General features: G+C 48.0%; 1 protein-coding gene across 1 annotated transcript; it reads left to right on the top strand.

Moving 5' to 3' along the window:
• The first annotated feature begins 497 nt into the window (after positions 1-497).
• Positions 498-4,617, top strand: LOC123188852 (splicing factor, arginine/serine-rich 19). Its single transcript, XM_044601124.1, has 7 exons — positions 498-872; positions 1,086-2,921; positions 3,035-3,116; positions 3,198-3,264; positions 3,490-3,675; positions 3,778-3,838; positions 3,918-4,617. The coding sequence occupies exons 1-7, from the start codon at positions 689-691 to the stop codon at positions 4,091-4,093; spliced, it is 2,592 nt and encodes an 863-aa protein (XP_044457059.1). The 5' UTR covers positions 498-688; the 3' UTR covers positions 4,094-4,617.
• The last annotated feature ends 12,728 nt before the right edge of the window (positions 4,618-17,345 follow it).

The raw sequence follows: 17,345 nt of genomic DNA, 5'->3' as shown, positions 1-17,345 counted from the left end.
CACGAAAGCAAAACCGTGCCTCTCGTGAAAGAAAAAAACCCAGAAAACATGTTTTTTTCCATTTCCGAGAGGCACGGCCTTGCCTCACCGAAAACACAACCGTGCTTCTTCTCGTAAAAAAACAAAAAACATGTTTTTTTTTCTGTTTTCGAGAGGCACGGTTGTGCCTCTCGCAAAAGCAAAAGGAAAAAAGGAAAACACATTTTTTCCAAAAGCTAAGAAAGATCGATGAAAAACTAAAAAAAAAGAAAAAATACTTTAAAAACCGAAAACATGTGCGAAAAAAATAAAAGAACCGAAAGCAACACCCAGAGCGCGACACGGAGCGCGCCACCACTCGCAAGTGATCACAGGCCAAACTCTATTTTTTAGACAAATTGGATCATTAATTGATGCAATTTCGTTTATTCGTACAGCCCAAACTCTGTTTTTTTTAACATAGTACAGCCCAAACTCGTACGGCCCAATGTAATGGCAGGGCTTTGCGTGTTGGCGCGCGGGTGACAAATCGAACCCGACACGTCGCTTAAACCTAATCCAGGCAGCGACGCCGCCGCCGCCGCCGAAACCACGTCGCGCTGCTCTGCCCCTACCTTGCAGTCACCAGCAGGGAGGCTCTGGCGGTCTGCGCCCTGATGCGCTCGGTGTATTCAGCCATCTTCTGCCTGTCCCAGAAAAACTAGATCGGATGGGGAAGAAGGGCAAGCGGCGGGGCGAGGCTGCCGCTACGGGTGCGCCGGAGGAGGCTCCCGCGGTATCCGCTGCCGCTTCTGATTCAGCCACGCCGAGGAGGAGCAGGCGACGGGGCGGCGACGCCAGGGCCGCGCAGGAGGCCTCCGCCACTGTACACGCACTGGATCCCGCCGATGCAGGTAAGCACCTACGCCCGGCTATGCGTCTCGTTGAAACGGTGAAATGCGTGTGTCCGTGGCTGCGTCTGCGGCTAGGGCTGGGTTTATCCATCTGGTAGTCCAATGCTTTGCTTCCTGCCCCTGATTCGCACTAGCCATGCTAATCTGTCTTTGTTTTCCTTGTGTTGCTTGGAGAAAGCATGTATAGCCGCACTGATTTTATGGCTTCTACAGGGAAGGGGACAACGGACAGGGAAAAGAAGCCTAAGCTCAACGAACGAAAGAAGAATAAGAGGGAGCAATCTCCTTGTGCTGCTGCATCGGGTGCTGATGCTGCCGCCACGGGTAAATCAGGTGATGACTGCACTGATGGGGAAGGTGTTCTAGGAGACTCTGAAGTTCACAAGAAAAGAAAAAGGAGTAAGAAGATTACGCAGGAGCCATCCTCTTCTACTGTGTCTGATGACAACGCTATTGAGGTAAACAAATCCGGAGTTGGCTGCAAAAATGTGGAAGATGTACCAGGAGATGATGAAGCTAGTAGGCGTCCCAGAAATGAAGAGGATCTAGGCTTTTCTGCTGCAAACATTGCAGAGCAGGATGTACCCAAGGGTAAGAAGTCCAAGCTGGGGAAACGGAATAAGAACAAGCATGAACCATCCTTTCCTGCTGTAGTGGATGCCGCCATTGTGGTTGGTAAATCTGAAAGTGACAGCACAGATGGGAAGGGTATTCCAGGAGTTGCTGAAATTAGTATGAGTGCCAGAAATGGAGAGGGTCAAGACTGTCCCGAGGTAAACATTGTGGAGGAGACACTGGAGAGGAAGGAGCCTGAACCCAGGAAATGGAAGAAGAATAAGCATGGGCGATCCCCTGCTGCTGTGTCTGATGATGGTGCTGTTGAGGCAGACAAATCTGGAAATGTTGGCACGGATGGGGATGATGCTTTGGGAGATGCTCAAGTTAGTATGAGCACAGTAGAGGATCCATGCTGTCCAGAGGCAAACATGGCAGAGAAGGGGACACAGGAGGAGAAGAAGCGTAAGCCCAAGAAACGAAAGAATAACAAGGAAGGATCCCCTTCTGTTGTACTTGATACTGGTGCTGTTGTGGCAGATGAATCTGGAATTAGGTGTATGAATGGTGATGGTGCACCACAGGATGGTGAAGCTAGTATTAGCCCTAGAGATGGAGAGGACTCAAAATGTCCTGGAGTAGACTTTACAGAGAAGGGGGTACCAAAGTTGAAGAAGAATAAGCTCAACAAATGGAAGAAGAAGAACCAGGAGCAATCCCCTTCTACCTTGTTGGATGCCGGTGATGTTGTGCCAGATAAATCAGGACGTGGCAGCACAAATGTGGAAGCTGCATCCAGAGGTGGTGATGTTACTACGAGTCCCAAACCGGAAGAGGGTCCAGAATGTCCCAATGTAAACATAACTGAGCATTTGGTGAAGGAAAATAAAGTGAATGAAGACTACTCTCAGGAACCTAAGCTCAAGAAACAGAAGAAATGTAAGCAAGATCAATCCCCTTCTGCTAGACCAGACACCAGTGCTGTTGTGGTGGATAAAATTGAAAAGGGCTACATAGAAGGCGAAGGAGGGGAAGGTCTACCAGGAGATACTGAAATCAGTATGAGTCCCAGAAATGGAAAGGGACCAGATTGTCCTGAGGTAAACATAGCTGAAAATTTGGTGGAGGGAAAGAATGAGAATAACGGCAACTCTCATAAGCCTAAGCGGAAGAAACGGAGAAGGAAGAAGAGGGCTCAAGTAGCTGTTACTGAGGCACCTGCGGTGGGTGATGTCAGCTCAGATGAAAGGAACGATGTGTGTAGAACAGGTACCGTGAAGGTTACAGGAAGTATGGGATACTCAATATGTGAATCTGAGGTTACTGCAAAAAATGTTGTCCAGGACATGTACTCACCAGGAGGATCGCTTGTAAGGTTTCAGAGGAAAAAACTTCTTATTCTTGATCTTAATGGTCTGCTTGCGGATATCACTCCAATCCACCGCAACTCTCGAGACTCTCGCTTGGCACATGCAAAAGTTCGAGGCAAATATGGTAAAGTTACTTCTTTAATATTCCTTGTGCAGCACTTTCCTTTTGGTATCAATCTTGATCGGAATTTCTATCTCATCAAAATGCTAATGTTCGATGATATACTATTGCAACAGTCTTCATAAGACCATACCATGACGATTTTCTGAGATTTTGCTTCCAGAACTTTGAGCTAGGGGTATGGTCGTCGAGAATGAAGTACTGATTCTTTCCCCCTACACCTCTCCACTTGACATGATTTATCCGCACGGTGCTAATTCCAATTTTCTAATTCTCCAGAGTAAATGTGGATGATGTTGTCGATATCCTTATGAAAGATCTCAGGCGACACTTGCTATTCTGCTGGGTAAGTAATGGAAATGCATGTGTACTTGCTACTTCTAATCTCCGGCCTAATTTTGTTGTTGATGGTCTCCACTTGGAGTATAATTGCAAGAATGTCAGGTGATGTGCATTTGCACAGTCCAGGAATGTGTTAAAATGTCATTCGCATTGCTATATTATTTTCGACTGTTTCTCTTTCTGGAGTTACTCAGAAGTCCTAATGCATTCACTGTTCTAATCTGCCCAGGATGCATCTCACTGCACTGCTACCAAGTGTAATACTCTTGAGAATCAATGCAAACCCTTAGTATTGAAGGAACTAAAGAAACTGTGGAATAAAGAGGACCCTGATCTTCCGTGGGAGCAAGGGGAATTTTCACCTTCGAATACTTTGCTTGTGGATGATTCCCCTTACAAGGCTCTGTGCAATCCGGTACTGAGTTGTACCCTCTGCTCCTATTGTGTTGTATGTGTTGATGCTAAGCCCATCTGTTGCTATTCACATATATTTTATGTTGACATCTGTATTTTGCAGCCACACACTGCCATTTTCCCACAACCCTACAGCTACCATAACAGGACGGATAATTCATTGGGTCAGATTCATCATTTTAAGATCGCTTTACTGTTTTACATATGTCGAATCATTAATGCTGAATGTTGTTCCATAAACAGGACCAGGTGGAGATCTTCGTGTGTATCTAGAGAACCTTGCTGCTGCAGATGATGTTCAGCGTTATGTTCAGGAGCACCCTTTTGGTCAACCTTTCATTACTGAGAGTGATCCGAATTGGGATTTCTATGCAAAAATACGTGACAGACTGGAGAAGCCAGAAAAGTGTGCCGCTTGATGATCCTGTGCCTTCATACAGTAGGCAAGAGCTTTGGCCAGGCTTGTGTTGGGTGGCAGAAAGTTTTGACTCTGGAGTTCGTTTTGTTTCTTGGCTTGGCAGTTGGCATGACTAGTAGACAGGGGGTATTGGTGATTTGAACATTTTTTACTCTCTGTTGTTTCGGTCTGTGATTATCCTGAAGTAGCCAAGGCTAGGTAGTGTTCACAAGGCCGTACCTATTACTTCACATGTACCTTGGTTACACATGTTGACATGCGTCATTAGTCATTCTTTCCCCTGTATCAAGGATAACAGGGCTGTTATAATAGTTAGATATAGCATTTTTAGAAGTTGGTCAAGTATGTTGTAAGGATGTTAGAGTTTTGCCGGCTTGTAATTTTTCTCCTCTTGAGTAAGTGATGTAATCTTTTCACATTTGTTGAACTATAGTACTGTACCTTCAATGCTGTTGATAATTGCCAGAGTGGCAACAGATAGCATCATTGCAAATGGAATTGGTTGTTCTACGTTGGGACTTGAAATCTTGTTGACTTTGAGCCCAACATTTGTCTTGCTGTGTTTTGTTATGCAATGTCCAAATCTGGAAAATAACCGTGTGTCATTCCGTGCAAGACACTTATGCTTGCGAATGCTGTCATATTCCGAGCATTTTCTTTGTCAATATGATGGCAGTTTTGTGTAAATAGATGTGATTAATAATAATTGTGATGACATGACATGCACATGCAGCTTTGCACTGGTACTGAAGTGCGTATCCTGACCTGATGACTTGGATATAAGTGCGGGTTGCAGAGTCACGAGTTGCATGCCAAGTCGTGGATGAAAGCAAAGCTCCCAGCTGAAATCTTCAACTGCCACACTGTTGTGATGATGGCCAAAATCTCGTCACTCAAGTGTAAGTGTAAGCAGCCCAACTTGTGTTCCTTTATTTTTAACTAATAATGTTCATGTGAAAAACTGCATATTCACACACATGGGCCGGCCCGGCCATTGTAGCTCACCAGGTCCAGGACCATGAACTTATGTCTGTCTCAGAAAAATAAGAGCTTTTGTCTCCATTTACGTACATAGTTTGTAAGTTTGTATACGATGATCCCTAGGCTAGGCTGGTCCCATGCACTCTGGTCTCTGGGGCTGCAGCGAAATGCATAAAATGAAGCATCAGCAAATTAGCGTATGTATTTGCATGGTTAACTTTGTTTGCTTGAGAGCAATGGCAACATCAAGCCATGGACCGCCATGATGAAGGCGCACGTGATGCATCGTTTTCTCGACAAGCATATCATTTTCAGAGATGAATAGCATACACAAAGCACCTGTAGATTTGCAGTGACTCTTGTAGGAGGTTAATTGTTCCCATCGTCTCATGCAGCACGTGAGGGCTTCTCTTTCCCTCTCCCTTTCCCTTCTCATCAGGCAGGCAGGCAGGCAGATCTTGCTTTTCTGCCCAGCAACTTTCCTTCTTTTCTGTCTCCAACACCACTCACCCAAGTGCGTCTAGTGAAAATGGACGGATGGCTCGTTTCCTGCTAGCAGAAATCACATATTTGACCTGAGGCAGAAATCAATTCACAAACTGACCTGCTTTCAAAAAAATTTCACTCTGCTGACCCTTTCGTGTGGCGCCCGACAGTTAGGCGCCGCACCCTACTGTGCAGCGCCTCAGCCTTAGGCGTTGCACCTGCTGCCAGCATGGCAGCCCTGGTCCAGCTGCGGCCCCACACGCACCTGTGCAGCGCCTAAGTCTTAGGCGCCACACATGTAATGTGCAGCGCCTAGCGCGTGGGCGCTGCACAGTCTGTGTTCCACTTGGGCTGGCCCCACCCTTTCTTCCCTCCCACCCCCACCCCACACACCCCCACCCCACCCAAACCCTAAGGCTTGCGGCCCTCCTCTCTTCCCCTCTCCCCCCTCTCAAATCCTTCTCAAATCTTGCAAATCCGGAGTATTTGACCGTGGATTTCGAAGCCAACCCCTCCCTTAAGGTAATCTCCTCCCATCCCCTCGTTTTCATAAGTATTTATATGTTAGGGCATATGTGTGCAAATATTTTTCTTAAGTATTTACTTGATATATGTGTGTTTTTGATTATTGTAGGGATGGGGAGAACATGTGTTTATGTTCATCATGTGGATAGAGAGGCCTTTTTGAAAGGCAATGTTGAGACGGATCCGAATGAGCTTGACATGGTGTTTGAGAGTAGTCCTAGCTATGCGGAGCTTTTGGAACAAGTGAGGAAAGATTTGAATTGGATGGACCCAAGTGACGTTGTTGAGTTCGAGGGAAGGCATAATGTTGGTTTTGGAATGCACATCCGTTGAAAGACAATGCGTGTGAACTCCGAGCAACGTTGGGTTGCATACAAGGAGACGGTTGCCGAATCTCTAGACAAGGCTCTTGAGTTATTTGTCTCCAAGAAGGTTGAGTCTACTTTGAATTTAGACTTGAACCGGAACCCCTCCCCGTTGGTTGCTAGCACTTCCCCACCCATGAACCAAGATCAAATGAGTGAACCTCAATTCACGCAACAAGATTGGCCAACATTGAGCCCGACTCCAAACAACCAAAATGAAGGTTTTGAAGAGGAGAATGATGAGTACGAGGAGGATGACAACGAAGTTGACCTCCATGACAACAATGTGGGTGATCTCGACCAATATCATGTGCAAGAGACAATGGACCAATCCATCCCTTTTTCCCGTGCATATGCATCTGACTTGGATGACGATGGTCCCGATGAAGAAGTTGATGAGGAGGGGTTCACGCCGAAGGAGGCCCAAGCATTCAAGAAGGTATTCGGGTGGGATCACAAGACACCATTGTTCAAGGATCTTAGTCTCGCGGATGAAGCCGTTGTGGATGGTGGCAAATGCATATCTCTTGGAGCTAGGCCAAGTTCTCACCGTGATTTGGAAGACGGCAAGAACGGTATAAAACCCGGATGTGAGTTTCAATCCTTCTTGGAATTGAAGATGTGGCTCGACAACTACTCGGTTACACATTATCGTCCACATAAAGTGGCCAACTCGGATGTTAATGTGCGTTACACGGTCAAATGTGAAGTGCCAACATGTCCATGGATTGTGCGTGCAAGGCCATGGAAAGGAGGTCCCACTTGGCGCATAGTGAGTTGTCTACCAACTCACATGTGCCGGCACAAGAATGCGGATGGCAAGCTTGTGCACCAACAACACAGACAACTCACGTCCGAGTTCATTGCTTACAGGCTGTCCAACCAAATATCCACACTTCCAATAATGAGCATCAAGAGTGTCATTGACCTTGTGAAAGCCATCTTTCATTACAAGGTGAAGTACGGCAAGGCATGGAAGGCGAAGCAAGCCGCATTCAAGATGTTGTATGGCAATTGGGAGGAAGCTTACAACCGACTCCCTAGGTTGTTGTTAGCTATGGCCGCCACAAACCCAGGCATGGTTCACGTGGTTGAGCCTCATGGGCACCAAACTTTGATTCATAACGGGAGGACCGTCCGAGTATTTGGCCGTGCATTTTGGGCCTTTGAGCAATGCGTGAGGGCTTTTGAGCATTGTCGGCCCGTCATCGCCATTGATGGCACGTTCTTGACCGGACAATACAAGGGCACTTTATTGGTTGCAATAGCAAGTGATGCCAATAACCGGGTGTTGCCTTTGGCTTTCACTTTGGTTGAGGTGGAGAACAATGATAACTGGGAGTGGTTCTTGCGTCAACTGAGAACAAGGGTATTACCGGCTGAAAGGGAAATTTGTGTCATATCGGATTGCCATGCTGGAATTCTAAATGCGGTGGTGATCGCCATGCTGGAATCGTTTCGAAGGGGCTTGGAGGAAGAGCGTCGTCAGAAGGAGAGGATGGAGCGGAAGAAACGAGAGGAGGAGAGGGCACGCCAAGCGAAACTTGCTCGTGAGGAGGAGAGGGCAAGAAAGCTTGCAAAGGCTCGCGAGGCGCAAGAGGAGGACTCGGCACGTGACAAGAAGGGGAAATGGCCTCGCTCTACTCAGTAGGGACTCGGCACGTGAGGGCATGTGAGATGTTGGTGAACTATCTTCTAGGGCAAGCTGCCATTTGTCATTTGTAATGAATGTGTCGTGAACCATGTCGTACTAATGTTTGAATTATCTTAAGTTATGAACATCGTCGGCATAAAATTTGTGTTTGTTCATATTGCTGTGATGCTGCAGTCATTGTAAGTATTATGGATGTAGTGGGAGTAGCCATGGGAGTAACTGTTGGCTTTCTGGATAGCCATGGCAGTAGTGCAGCGCCTAAGGGTAGGGCGCTGCACTGTACAGTGCAGCGCCTAACAGTTGGGCGCCACACAGTACAGTGCAGCGCCTAAGTGTTGGGCGCTGCAGTGTTGCTATAATCAAAACTGCAGAAACAGATGCCATTTTGGGTGGGGTGCAGCAGTACTCAAATAACTAAAACATCAATAAAAGTACTATAAACTGGACATGCTAAGCAAAGAGAACTAATAACTTGAACATCACATCATTTAAGACAAATAAAGTTTGCTTCAAGTTTGCAAACACAAATACCATAACATAACCTCACAAGTTCATCAACCTAACAAGTTCATCAACCTAACAAGTTCACAAGTTCATCATATAACATAACCTCACAAGTTCATCAACCTAACACAAAGCACTAATGCCTTCCACGCGTGGTCCTGGTGCCACGCCTGCAGGCAATCTTCTTCTTCTTAGGAGCACGAGGCTCCTCTTCGTGCACTTCCTCCTCCGCCTGCGGCTCCGCCTCCGCCTCCTCCTCCGCCTCATCATCCAAGCTAGCCATCCGCGAGGTCCCTACGGCCACCTTTGGGTTGCCTCTGTTGTCATAGTCGTTGGGCGTGTACCGGCGTCTGGGCTGCCTAGGCTTGAACACATATGCGGAACGAGCTTGAGCGTCCGCCAATAACATGTCATCATCAAGCTCATGGCCCTATCACAAAACGAAACAATATGGTGAAGGCCGGTGTTGTAATCAAGTGACAATCACATCTAAAGGCTTAGTCATACCTCTTGGGTGAGCGCACCCTCATCATCCATATAAGCATAGGAGGAACTCACATCGTCCCCCTCATGGTGAGATGCGGGGTCTGATGGTGTACCAGACCTAGAGGCAGATGGTGATTCATATTCAGGATCACGGCAACCGAGTAAGTTCGATAACCGCCTTAACTTCTTGGCCTGACGCTGTAACATGAACAAGTGTGTAACATATCAAACTTCGCAACATAGACTGGCTCTCATAGTGAATGCGATATGTACCTTGAGGAATGCTCGTAGTGAACCATCATCATTGCCAGTTCCAACCGGTGTCTTCTCCAGAATAGAGTGGCTCTCATCAGCTGCTTTCTTGATCTCGGTGCGCTAAGGATGAGAAAGAATGAATGTGTTAGCCATTCAAACATGTGTAATACGGTCAACGGGAAAGTAAAGAACGGAACACTTTACCACATAGTTAATCACCGGAACAGCAGGCACTCCTTGCCCTTTCCTGACATCTCTGTTGTACTTCCCCTTTGCTAGATCCTCATAGTTTACTGGTTCTTCAAGAATATCCTCATTATATGCCGGCGGCAATATCTCAACTCGAGTAGTTCCAATAAACCATCGTACATAGTTATCAAAAGCTTGTTGGTTGTGCTCACGAAGCGGGGCGCGTGCAGTGCTACGAGCTTGCTCCACAGAAAGCTGGAAGCGGGTAACATACGAAGCATGATGCTTGTCCCAGTCCTTTATCTTCCGCTGCCTTCTCCTGTCCAACCTGCGTGGTATAAAACCAAGCATTAGCACAATAAAAGGAGTCCCGATGCTTAGACAATACGCAGACATGCTCTCTTACCTATGAAGTGCTTTGTCCGTGTCCACCCAGTCCGGCGGGTGAGGTTGGAACAGACCAAACTGACGATAAACACGATGCGGCAAATGAAACTCAACCGCCCAGTTGCATATCAATGGGCACCGCATAAGCCAGAGATCCTTATCCCGCAAGCACATCGGGTTGAGGCGGAACTCCTCGGTGTACCCCAACCTCTCACCCGCGCCATACGGCTGCCATTCCACCTATGAAACAGGGCAACAATGCAAATTTGATGACTATGTTTCAAGCAAGCATGAGAAAGGACAATGCAAATTTGAGGACTGAAGTAATGACCTCCTTACCTGCTCAGGCGTAATCGTGTCCAACTCGGCAATGTACTTTTGGTACATGAGATTGACATCGTTCGTCATCTCGGAAACGATATCCCACTTGTAAGCCCACGTGGGGCGCCGTAATTCGTCATGTTCATCTGCATACCAAGGATCAAACCTGACGCTCTTCGGGCGTCCAACAGGCAGACGCTCCCAGCTCCATACAGAAAGTAGAAGCAGATTACCACCAATGCCTGCACTATCTGTGATCCTGCAACACGCATCGTCCAGCTACATATGAAAGAAAAAAACAATGTTAACTTGACAGCAAGCTTGCATTGCTAATGAAGAAATGAGTTGATCACAAAACAGACCAACTACCTGTCGGTACAAGTAGGCAAGAGTCGCTGAACCCCAGCTCCATTTGCTATCAAAGACGGTCAACGCCTTCAGCCACATCCATGGAGCGTTCTTGCCAGTGGAGTCAGGAAACAAAGTCCTCGACACAACGTACCACATATACACACGAGCATGTGTCTGGATCACATCATCAGTGGCATCCGGAGGGCACGTCGCAAAGTTATTTTGAATCCACGTGAAAGCAGCTCCAGCTGCTTTCCTTTCCCTCTTCTTCTTCTCTTCTCCCTCCTCTACATCAGCCTCAGCCTCGGTAGGAGCCATACCGATTAGAGCAATCATCTGCTCGCGCCACCCATCAGAATCGGTGCTCATACAGAGAGGCCTCCCGTCGATAGCAAGACCGGTGATCAACGCGACATCCTCAAGCGTCACGGTCATCTCCCCAGTCCGAACATGGAAACTGTGCGTCTCCGGCCTCCATCGATCGACAAGAGCAGACACCAGTGGAGCGTTCAGATTCGGCGTGGACCGGCTGACCAACAGAATCCACGGGAGTAGTCCTGCCTGCTTGATGTACGGTGTGTACCGCTCGTCGTAAGGCATGGCAGGACCAGAGACCCCGTGATACCGAATCTTCAGAGGTTCAAGTTTCTGCAAAAAAAAGTAATGACAAATCTTAGGGCATGTAAATTTCAACTAAAGGCAAATTTGCAAAAGATTTAGAGTACTCATTATTACCATCTCCTTCTCACGCATCATGTAGGCCCGGTGTCATGTGTCGTAGGCATCGTCGAGAAGCCAAACCATCCTTACAAAGTTCAAACAATAAACATATATGAGTTCATTTTCATCTCAAATATCGGTATACACTAAACATCTCATATGTGTTCAACTACAACAATCTCAACATGTTCTTCTCGCACAATGAATAAATGATTGTAAATTCTCGTATATATCTCAAAAAAACTCAACATCTCATATTTCAAATAAACTCAACATCTAATATATATCTAAAAAAACTAAACATCACATATATGTCCGCAAAACTCAACATCTAATATATATCTAAAAAAATTAAACATCACATATATGTCTACAAAAATAGGCATCTCATATATATCTAAAAAAACTAAACAATCTAGGGTTTCACTAACAAGAATCATATATTGTGAACTAATGAACAACACTACGGTAGTACCACTATTACTACACATCCTAAACCAAGCAAATCAAGCAAATCAAGGATTCCACCAAATCTTGGACAAATCTCTTAAATGGCAACAAATTTACGGAGGAAAAGAAAGGGAACGGAGGAGTTTACCTACTAGGAGGGATTGGAGATCGAATCCACGGATCAAATCTTCAAATCTGAGAGGGATGGGGGGGGGGATCCGATGGGCCGCCGCCGCCGCTGCTCTCTGTCTACAGAGCAACTTCCTGGAGAGGGGAAGAACTGCCTGGGCGGGCTAAGTCAATGTGCAGCGCCTAAGACAAGGGCGCTGCAATATACACAGTGCAGCGCCTAAGACTTAGGCGCTGCAGTGCTGTGTCTGTGGGGCCGCAACTGGACCAGGGCTGCCACGCTGGCAGCAGGTGCAACGCCTAAGGCTGAGGCGCTGCACAGTAGGGTGCGGCGCCCAGCTGTCGGGCGCCACACTAAAGGGTCAGCAGAGTGAATTTTTTTTGAAAGCAGGTCAGTTTGTGAATTGATCTCTGCCTCAGGTCAAATATGTGATTTCTGCCTTTCCTGCTTAACACACCGACCTTTTGAGTGGTAGTAACTAATTTCTGACGGAGGGAGTATATTAGAGCAACTCCAATGGGGCGACCATTTCATCCGTCCGTGTCCGTTTGGGTCGGCGCGGATAAAAGTGGCGGCCCAATGCGTCGACCCAAACTCAAATTGTATCCGCCCGGCGTCCGCGCCGACCCATTTCCGGCCCAAAATTGCGTCTGAAATGCGTTGGCGCGGACGCGAAGCGGACGCGCCGCACGTCTCCTCGCCGTCCGCCGCGTGCCCACCTGGCGGCCACCCAACCGCCACCGGTCGCCTTATTTATGACGACCACCGACAGCGGGCCCACGCGTCAGCCAGTGCGCGTGTTCTTTTTTAACCACGCGTGCGGCGTGGTCGGCCTCATCCACTTCTCCCGTCCACATCTGGCCCCTCACCACTTTCTTTGCTTCCTCGCCGGCGACCGCAAACCCTAGCGCGCGCCATGGGCCTCTTCGGCAAAAGCAATGGCAAGGGGAAGGGCACCCCCGGCGCCTCGTCATCCCGTGCTCCCCCCCTCCTCCCCTCCACCGCCGGCGCGTTTCCGCCCTGGACGCCGGCGCCTGCACATCCCGGTGCACCAAGCGCGGTGGCACTGGGAGTACAGGCAGCCCCTTCCCTACCCCGACGTGACGCTGCCGCACCATTGGCATTTGGATCCAAACCGGATCCCGGTGCCGGCGGTTCCGTGGACCCAGCGGGCGCACGACGACGAGGTGCGCCGGCGCCGCGCGCTGCTCACACCGGAGCAGCGTCAGCTGCCCGAGTACGTCGCCGACTCTCCTAACTGGGAGGCTTGGTTCGCCCTCGAACACGAGGAGCAACGGCGCTCGGGTGTCGACGCCGTCCCGCCGCCGTTCCCACTGCCGCCCCCGCAGGTAGAGCCGGAGGACATGGAGGCGGAGGCGGAGTACCAAGCCGCCCTCGGGAGGCCCCGCAACACGCGCTGGAGGCTAGCCGCATCGAGGAGGACGCGCACTGGGATGGGCTGAAGCAAGCCCTTGCCCTGTCAGCGGCGGGGGACTCCGTCCACACCCCGCTCTTCGTGTCGCCGCCTCCGCCGTCGCCGCCCGTACAACCCAAGCCGGAGCCGGAGCCGGAGCTGTCGCGTAAGCGCTCCCCACCTCCACCCACTTGGCCGGAGGAGGCCTACTCGTGGACGGGTCAGTACCGCGAGTGGGTGAGCGCGCCTCCCGTCTACTTCGCCGCGACGCCGGAGGAAGAGGCAGCCCACCTCGAGCGATGGAAGGAGCACTGGCTCCGCCAGGAGCAGGGCGACGGCGAGGAGCAGATGCGCTACGAGGCCATGCTCCAACGCGACGCTGAGGCGCTCCGGCTCGAGGAGGAGGAGGAGGAGCGCGCGCGGCTTGCCGCAATGCCGCCGCCCCAACAGACGCCGGAGGAGGCTGCCCTGGTAGCGTACCAGGCGGCGTTCGGGTGGGCTGGCCCTGCTCCGGTCTTCATCGACCTCACCGACGACGTCGAGGGCAAGGGCAAGGCCGACGACGTCTAGGGCAGCGTGCGGGCGCAGACTTTTTTAATGTTTTTATTTAATGTTTATTAGATGTAGGTGGACTTTGGTCGGCGTTTGATCGGCCACTTTTATGTTTAATTATGTTTATTTCGTGCAACTTGTTTTTTTTCACGCCGCCATATTTGGGTCGGCCTCCCGTTGGGCGGTTAAGCCGACCCATTTTAAAATGCGGACGCCGGCGTCCGCCTGGCCGACCCAAACGGACAAAAAGCGGACAAAGGGCGCGTCCGTTTGGGTCGGCCCGTTGGAGTTGCTCTTAGTACTCCCTCCGTTCTAAATTACTCGTCGCAGAAATGGATGTATTTAGAACTAAAATACATCTAGATACATCCATACATGCGTCAAGTAATTCGGAATGGAGGGAGTAGTATTTTGTCAGTTGATCAGCATGCCGTTGTGTAGCATGGTTTTGCTACATGCACAACCAAGTCTGAACAAGTATCCACAAAACAATCAACTAGTACTAGTAATTTCAACAATCAAGGAGTATAAACTGCGCACACTGATTCTTGATTCCGCCGATGATTAAACAAACAAATCTCCTGTTCTGTTCTAACGGCATTGCTGCTGCAATCTCGATGCATCCATCTTAATTAGCAGCTCGCTCAAATGTTACTAAATTCATGTAGCCAAATGCGTTGGCTTCCGTTCCATGTGCGTCCGGTATTAAACACCTAGATAACGAGAGACCATGCTGTTTTTTGACTGGTCTCACAACCCAAGATTTGCTTGCGTGCTTGTTGGTTAGTTTGCTCATGGAATCTCTCAATCAAAGGATGAGGAGACCTGACCTACCACGCGGATGCGGATGCGGTGCACAACAACACACTGCTGATCTGCTCTTCATAGGGCTCACATGGGTCATGTGGCTGTGGGTGGGGAAGCTTCTGATTGCGCAGAAAGAAAGAAAGAAAACTATGGAGCATCGTGCCAGCCTTACTTGTGCAGACAAGTCTTTTGTTTCTTTCAAGTTCCAACATGCTTGCTTGGTACTGTACTTTGGGGATGGGGCTTATTGGTGGGGGTAGAGATGCCTCTTGTCCTGGATAACTTTGCTACTAGCTGCCATTGCTATTGCTACTAACTTTCTCCCCCATGTGGCGCAGTTGTAATTCTCCCTGCCTTTTTGCTTCTTCTCTTATTTATCAGGCCATGTCCAAATCTAACTCATAATCATATGTCTCTACATTCTGCAAAAAGATAAAAATCTCACCCTCTGATAGTGATTACTCACCATTACCCTTGTACTTATAATAATTATCACGCTGTGGTGAATAAGCCAATGATCATGGCAGGGTCAATGATCGTCAGGTCCCAGCCCAACATTTGAATGGAGCAGAATTGACAGGCATGCAGTGTGCATCTGACCTTGCAAATGTTGCAGTGAGTTGAAGAATAATGTACTGTATCTACCAGCTAGAAGTAAGGCTCTTTCAGCTTTATAGCAAGGAATCAATCAAATGAATGCCGCATCATGAATGATTCCTGCCCCAAAAAGCAATAAAAAGTTAAAGATGAGGACAAGCATCAGATCTTGCCTACTGCTAGCATGATTTCTTACCCACTATATTTTTTTTTACTCCGTGCAGCTAAGCAAGCAGTACCCCTTCCATAATCAAATTTGCCTTACTGTACCAGCTGTTACAGGTCCCTAAACAATTGCAGGTTGGTGAATGGTGAGTGTGTCTGGCCAGGACGGTCATGTGTTTGGTGCTACCACATACCTAAAGGTGTGCTCTTCTGTTCACCTGCAAAACATTACTTTAATTATATACTGTTAATGAATACAGCACAATAGTAATTCTGATTGCAAAACACATTACGGCTTTGTATCAGTTATTAGGAGCTGTGAAGGGGTCCTCCATGGAATTGATGAATATGGATGAGGTATCTCTCTCAACCCTAGATGCTCATCAGTGATTTTAAATGATTAGAATATTATCATCTTAGACTGAATCATGCTAGCATCAATGAGCTATTATTATTATTGCCCAGAACAGTTCAGGAAAAGTTAGTCTGCCTCTTTCGGATAATCTGGTACACTGTCAAAATAACCCCTCACCTAACAGCAGAATTAAACTGTGGTCCGGAAGTTTGATTGCCATCAAAACCTAATAAATATCCTAACTGTAAACGGCGCCAAAAAGAGCAGTTGGTTACAAGACACAAATACAGTTAGGTAACTGGCAAATCGCATCTGATTTCGCTGAAATATAAATTGCCTCTGTACCCAGATCCTAGTCCCACTCCATACTGCATGTATACTCCATGGGGGAATATCCGGTGCACAGAACTCTCGTAGCACAGTTTAAAATATTTGATAATTTCTGAAAACAAATTAGCACATTAAAATCAATAGTCCAAACATAGTTCAGAAAACAAAAATAACAAATTCAACATTGAAAGTACTCCCTCTGTCCGGAATTACTTGTCGCAGGAATGGATGTATCTAGGCGTATTTTAGTTATAGATAAATCCATTTTTATCCATTTCCGTGACGAGTAATTCGGGGCGGAGGGAGTACTATATAGCATAGGTTGGGCTTTATTTTGACCCATTATCATCATATTATTGTCAAATTTGTCATTTTTTTATCTCGAGCAATGTTTTAACTTTTGATATGAAATTTTGTGACAACATGTATTAATGTTCTGTCGATGTGCTATTTTTTTGTTCAGACTTGTTAAAACATTTTAAAATGTGTTACAACATTCGATGCATCCATAGCACCACAAGGATGGGTGAACCGGATACATTCCTACATGTGTAAGAGCAACTCTAGCAGAGTCACCATAGGTGTGATCCTCATATGGGATATGGAGCGTGCTACATATGCATTTGGTTCGTTCCATTTTTGCCCTTCGTCGTCGAGGTCGGGGATGACATTTTCAAGCGGGGTAAGGCCCAATATGGCGCGATTTGTCTCGGTGAATGTCACCATCCCCATGTCAAATGTGCCATCTGGAACTACACGTTCGGTCCCTCTTGGCCTTTAATGCCTGCCTTGCAGTGGTGTGCTTGAAGATTTCACCGAGGCCGATAGCCTAGGTGTAGGCGGTGTTGCGCTCATCCTATGCCTCCTTAACAATGAGGTGACAGTGAGCATGCGGTGGCCGATTGAGCTGCTTGGGCGAGCTCTCTCCTCCTTCTTGTATGGGATCTGCACATAGTCGTGCTGGATATTCTACTAAATGGAGTGTGTTTTGGGATTCCAATCCGGACAGTCATTGCGGGCAGGATCTGCATGTGCGCCCTCCAGCACATAATGATGATCCTCCTCCTTCCGCTTGCTCCTCGTCCATCATCCGCTCCTCTTCCGCCGAAAGCGGCACCGAATCCGACCGCAGGGGAAGCGACATGGTGACGGAAGTTAAGTGGGGGTGAGGGTGGAGGTCAGGAAAATGGAGGTTGTGGGTGGCGGGAAAATGTGGCTGATGAGTGAGG

The sequence above is a fragment of the Triticum aestivum genome, chromosome 2A (genome assembly GCF_018294505.1).
Source record: "Triticum aestivum cultivar Chinese Spring chromosome 2A, IWGSC CS RefSeq v2.1, whole genome shotgun sequence".
NCBI classification, from domain to species: domain Eukaryota; kingdom Viridiplantae; phylum Streptophyta; class Magnoliopsida; order Poales; family Poaceae; genus Triticum; species Triticum aestivum.
This window is presented reverse-complemented; position numbering and strand designations above follow the sequence as displayed.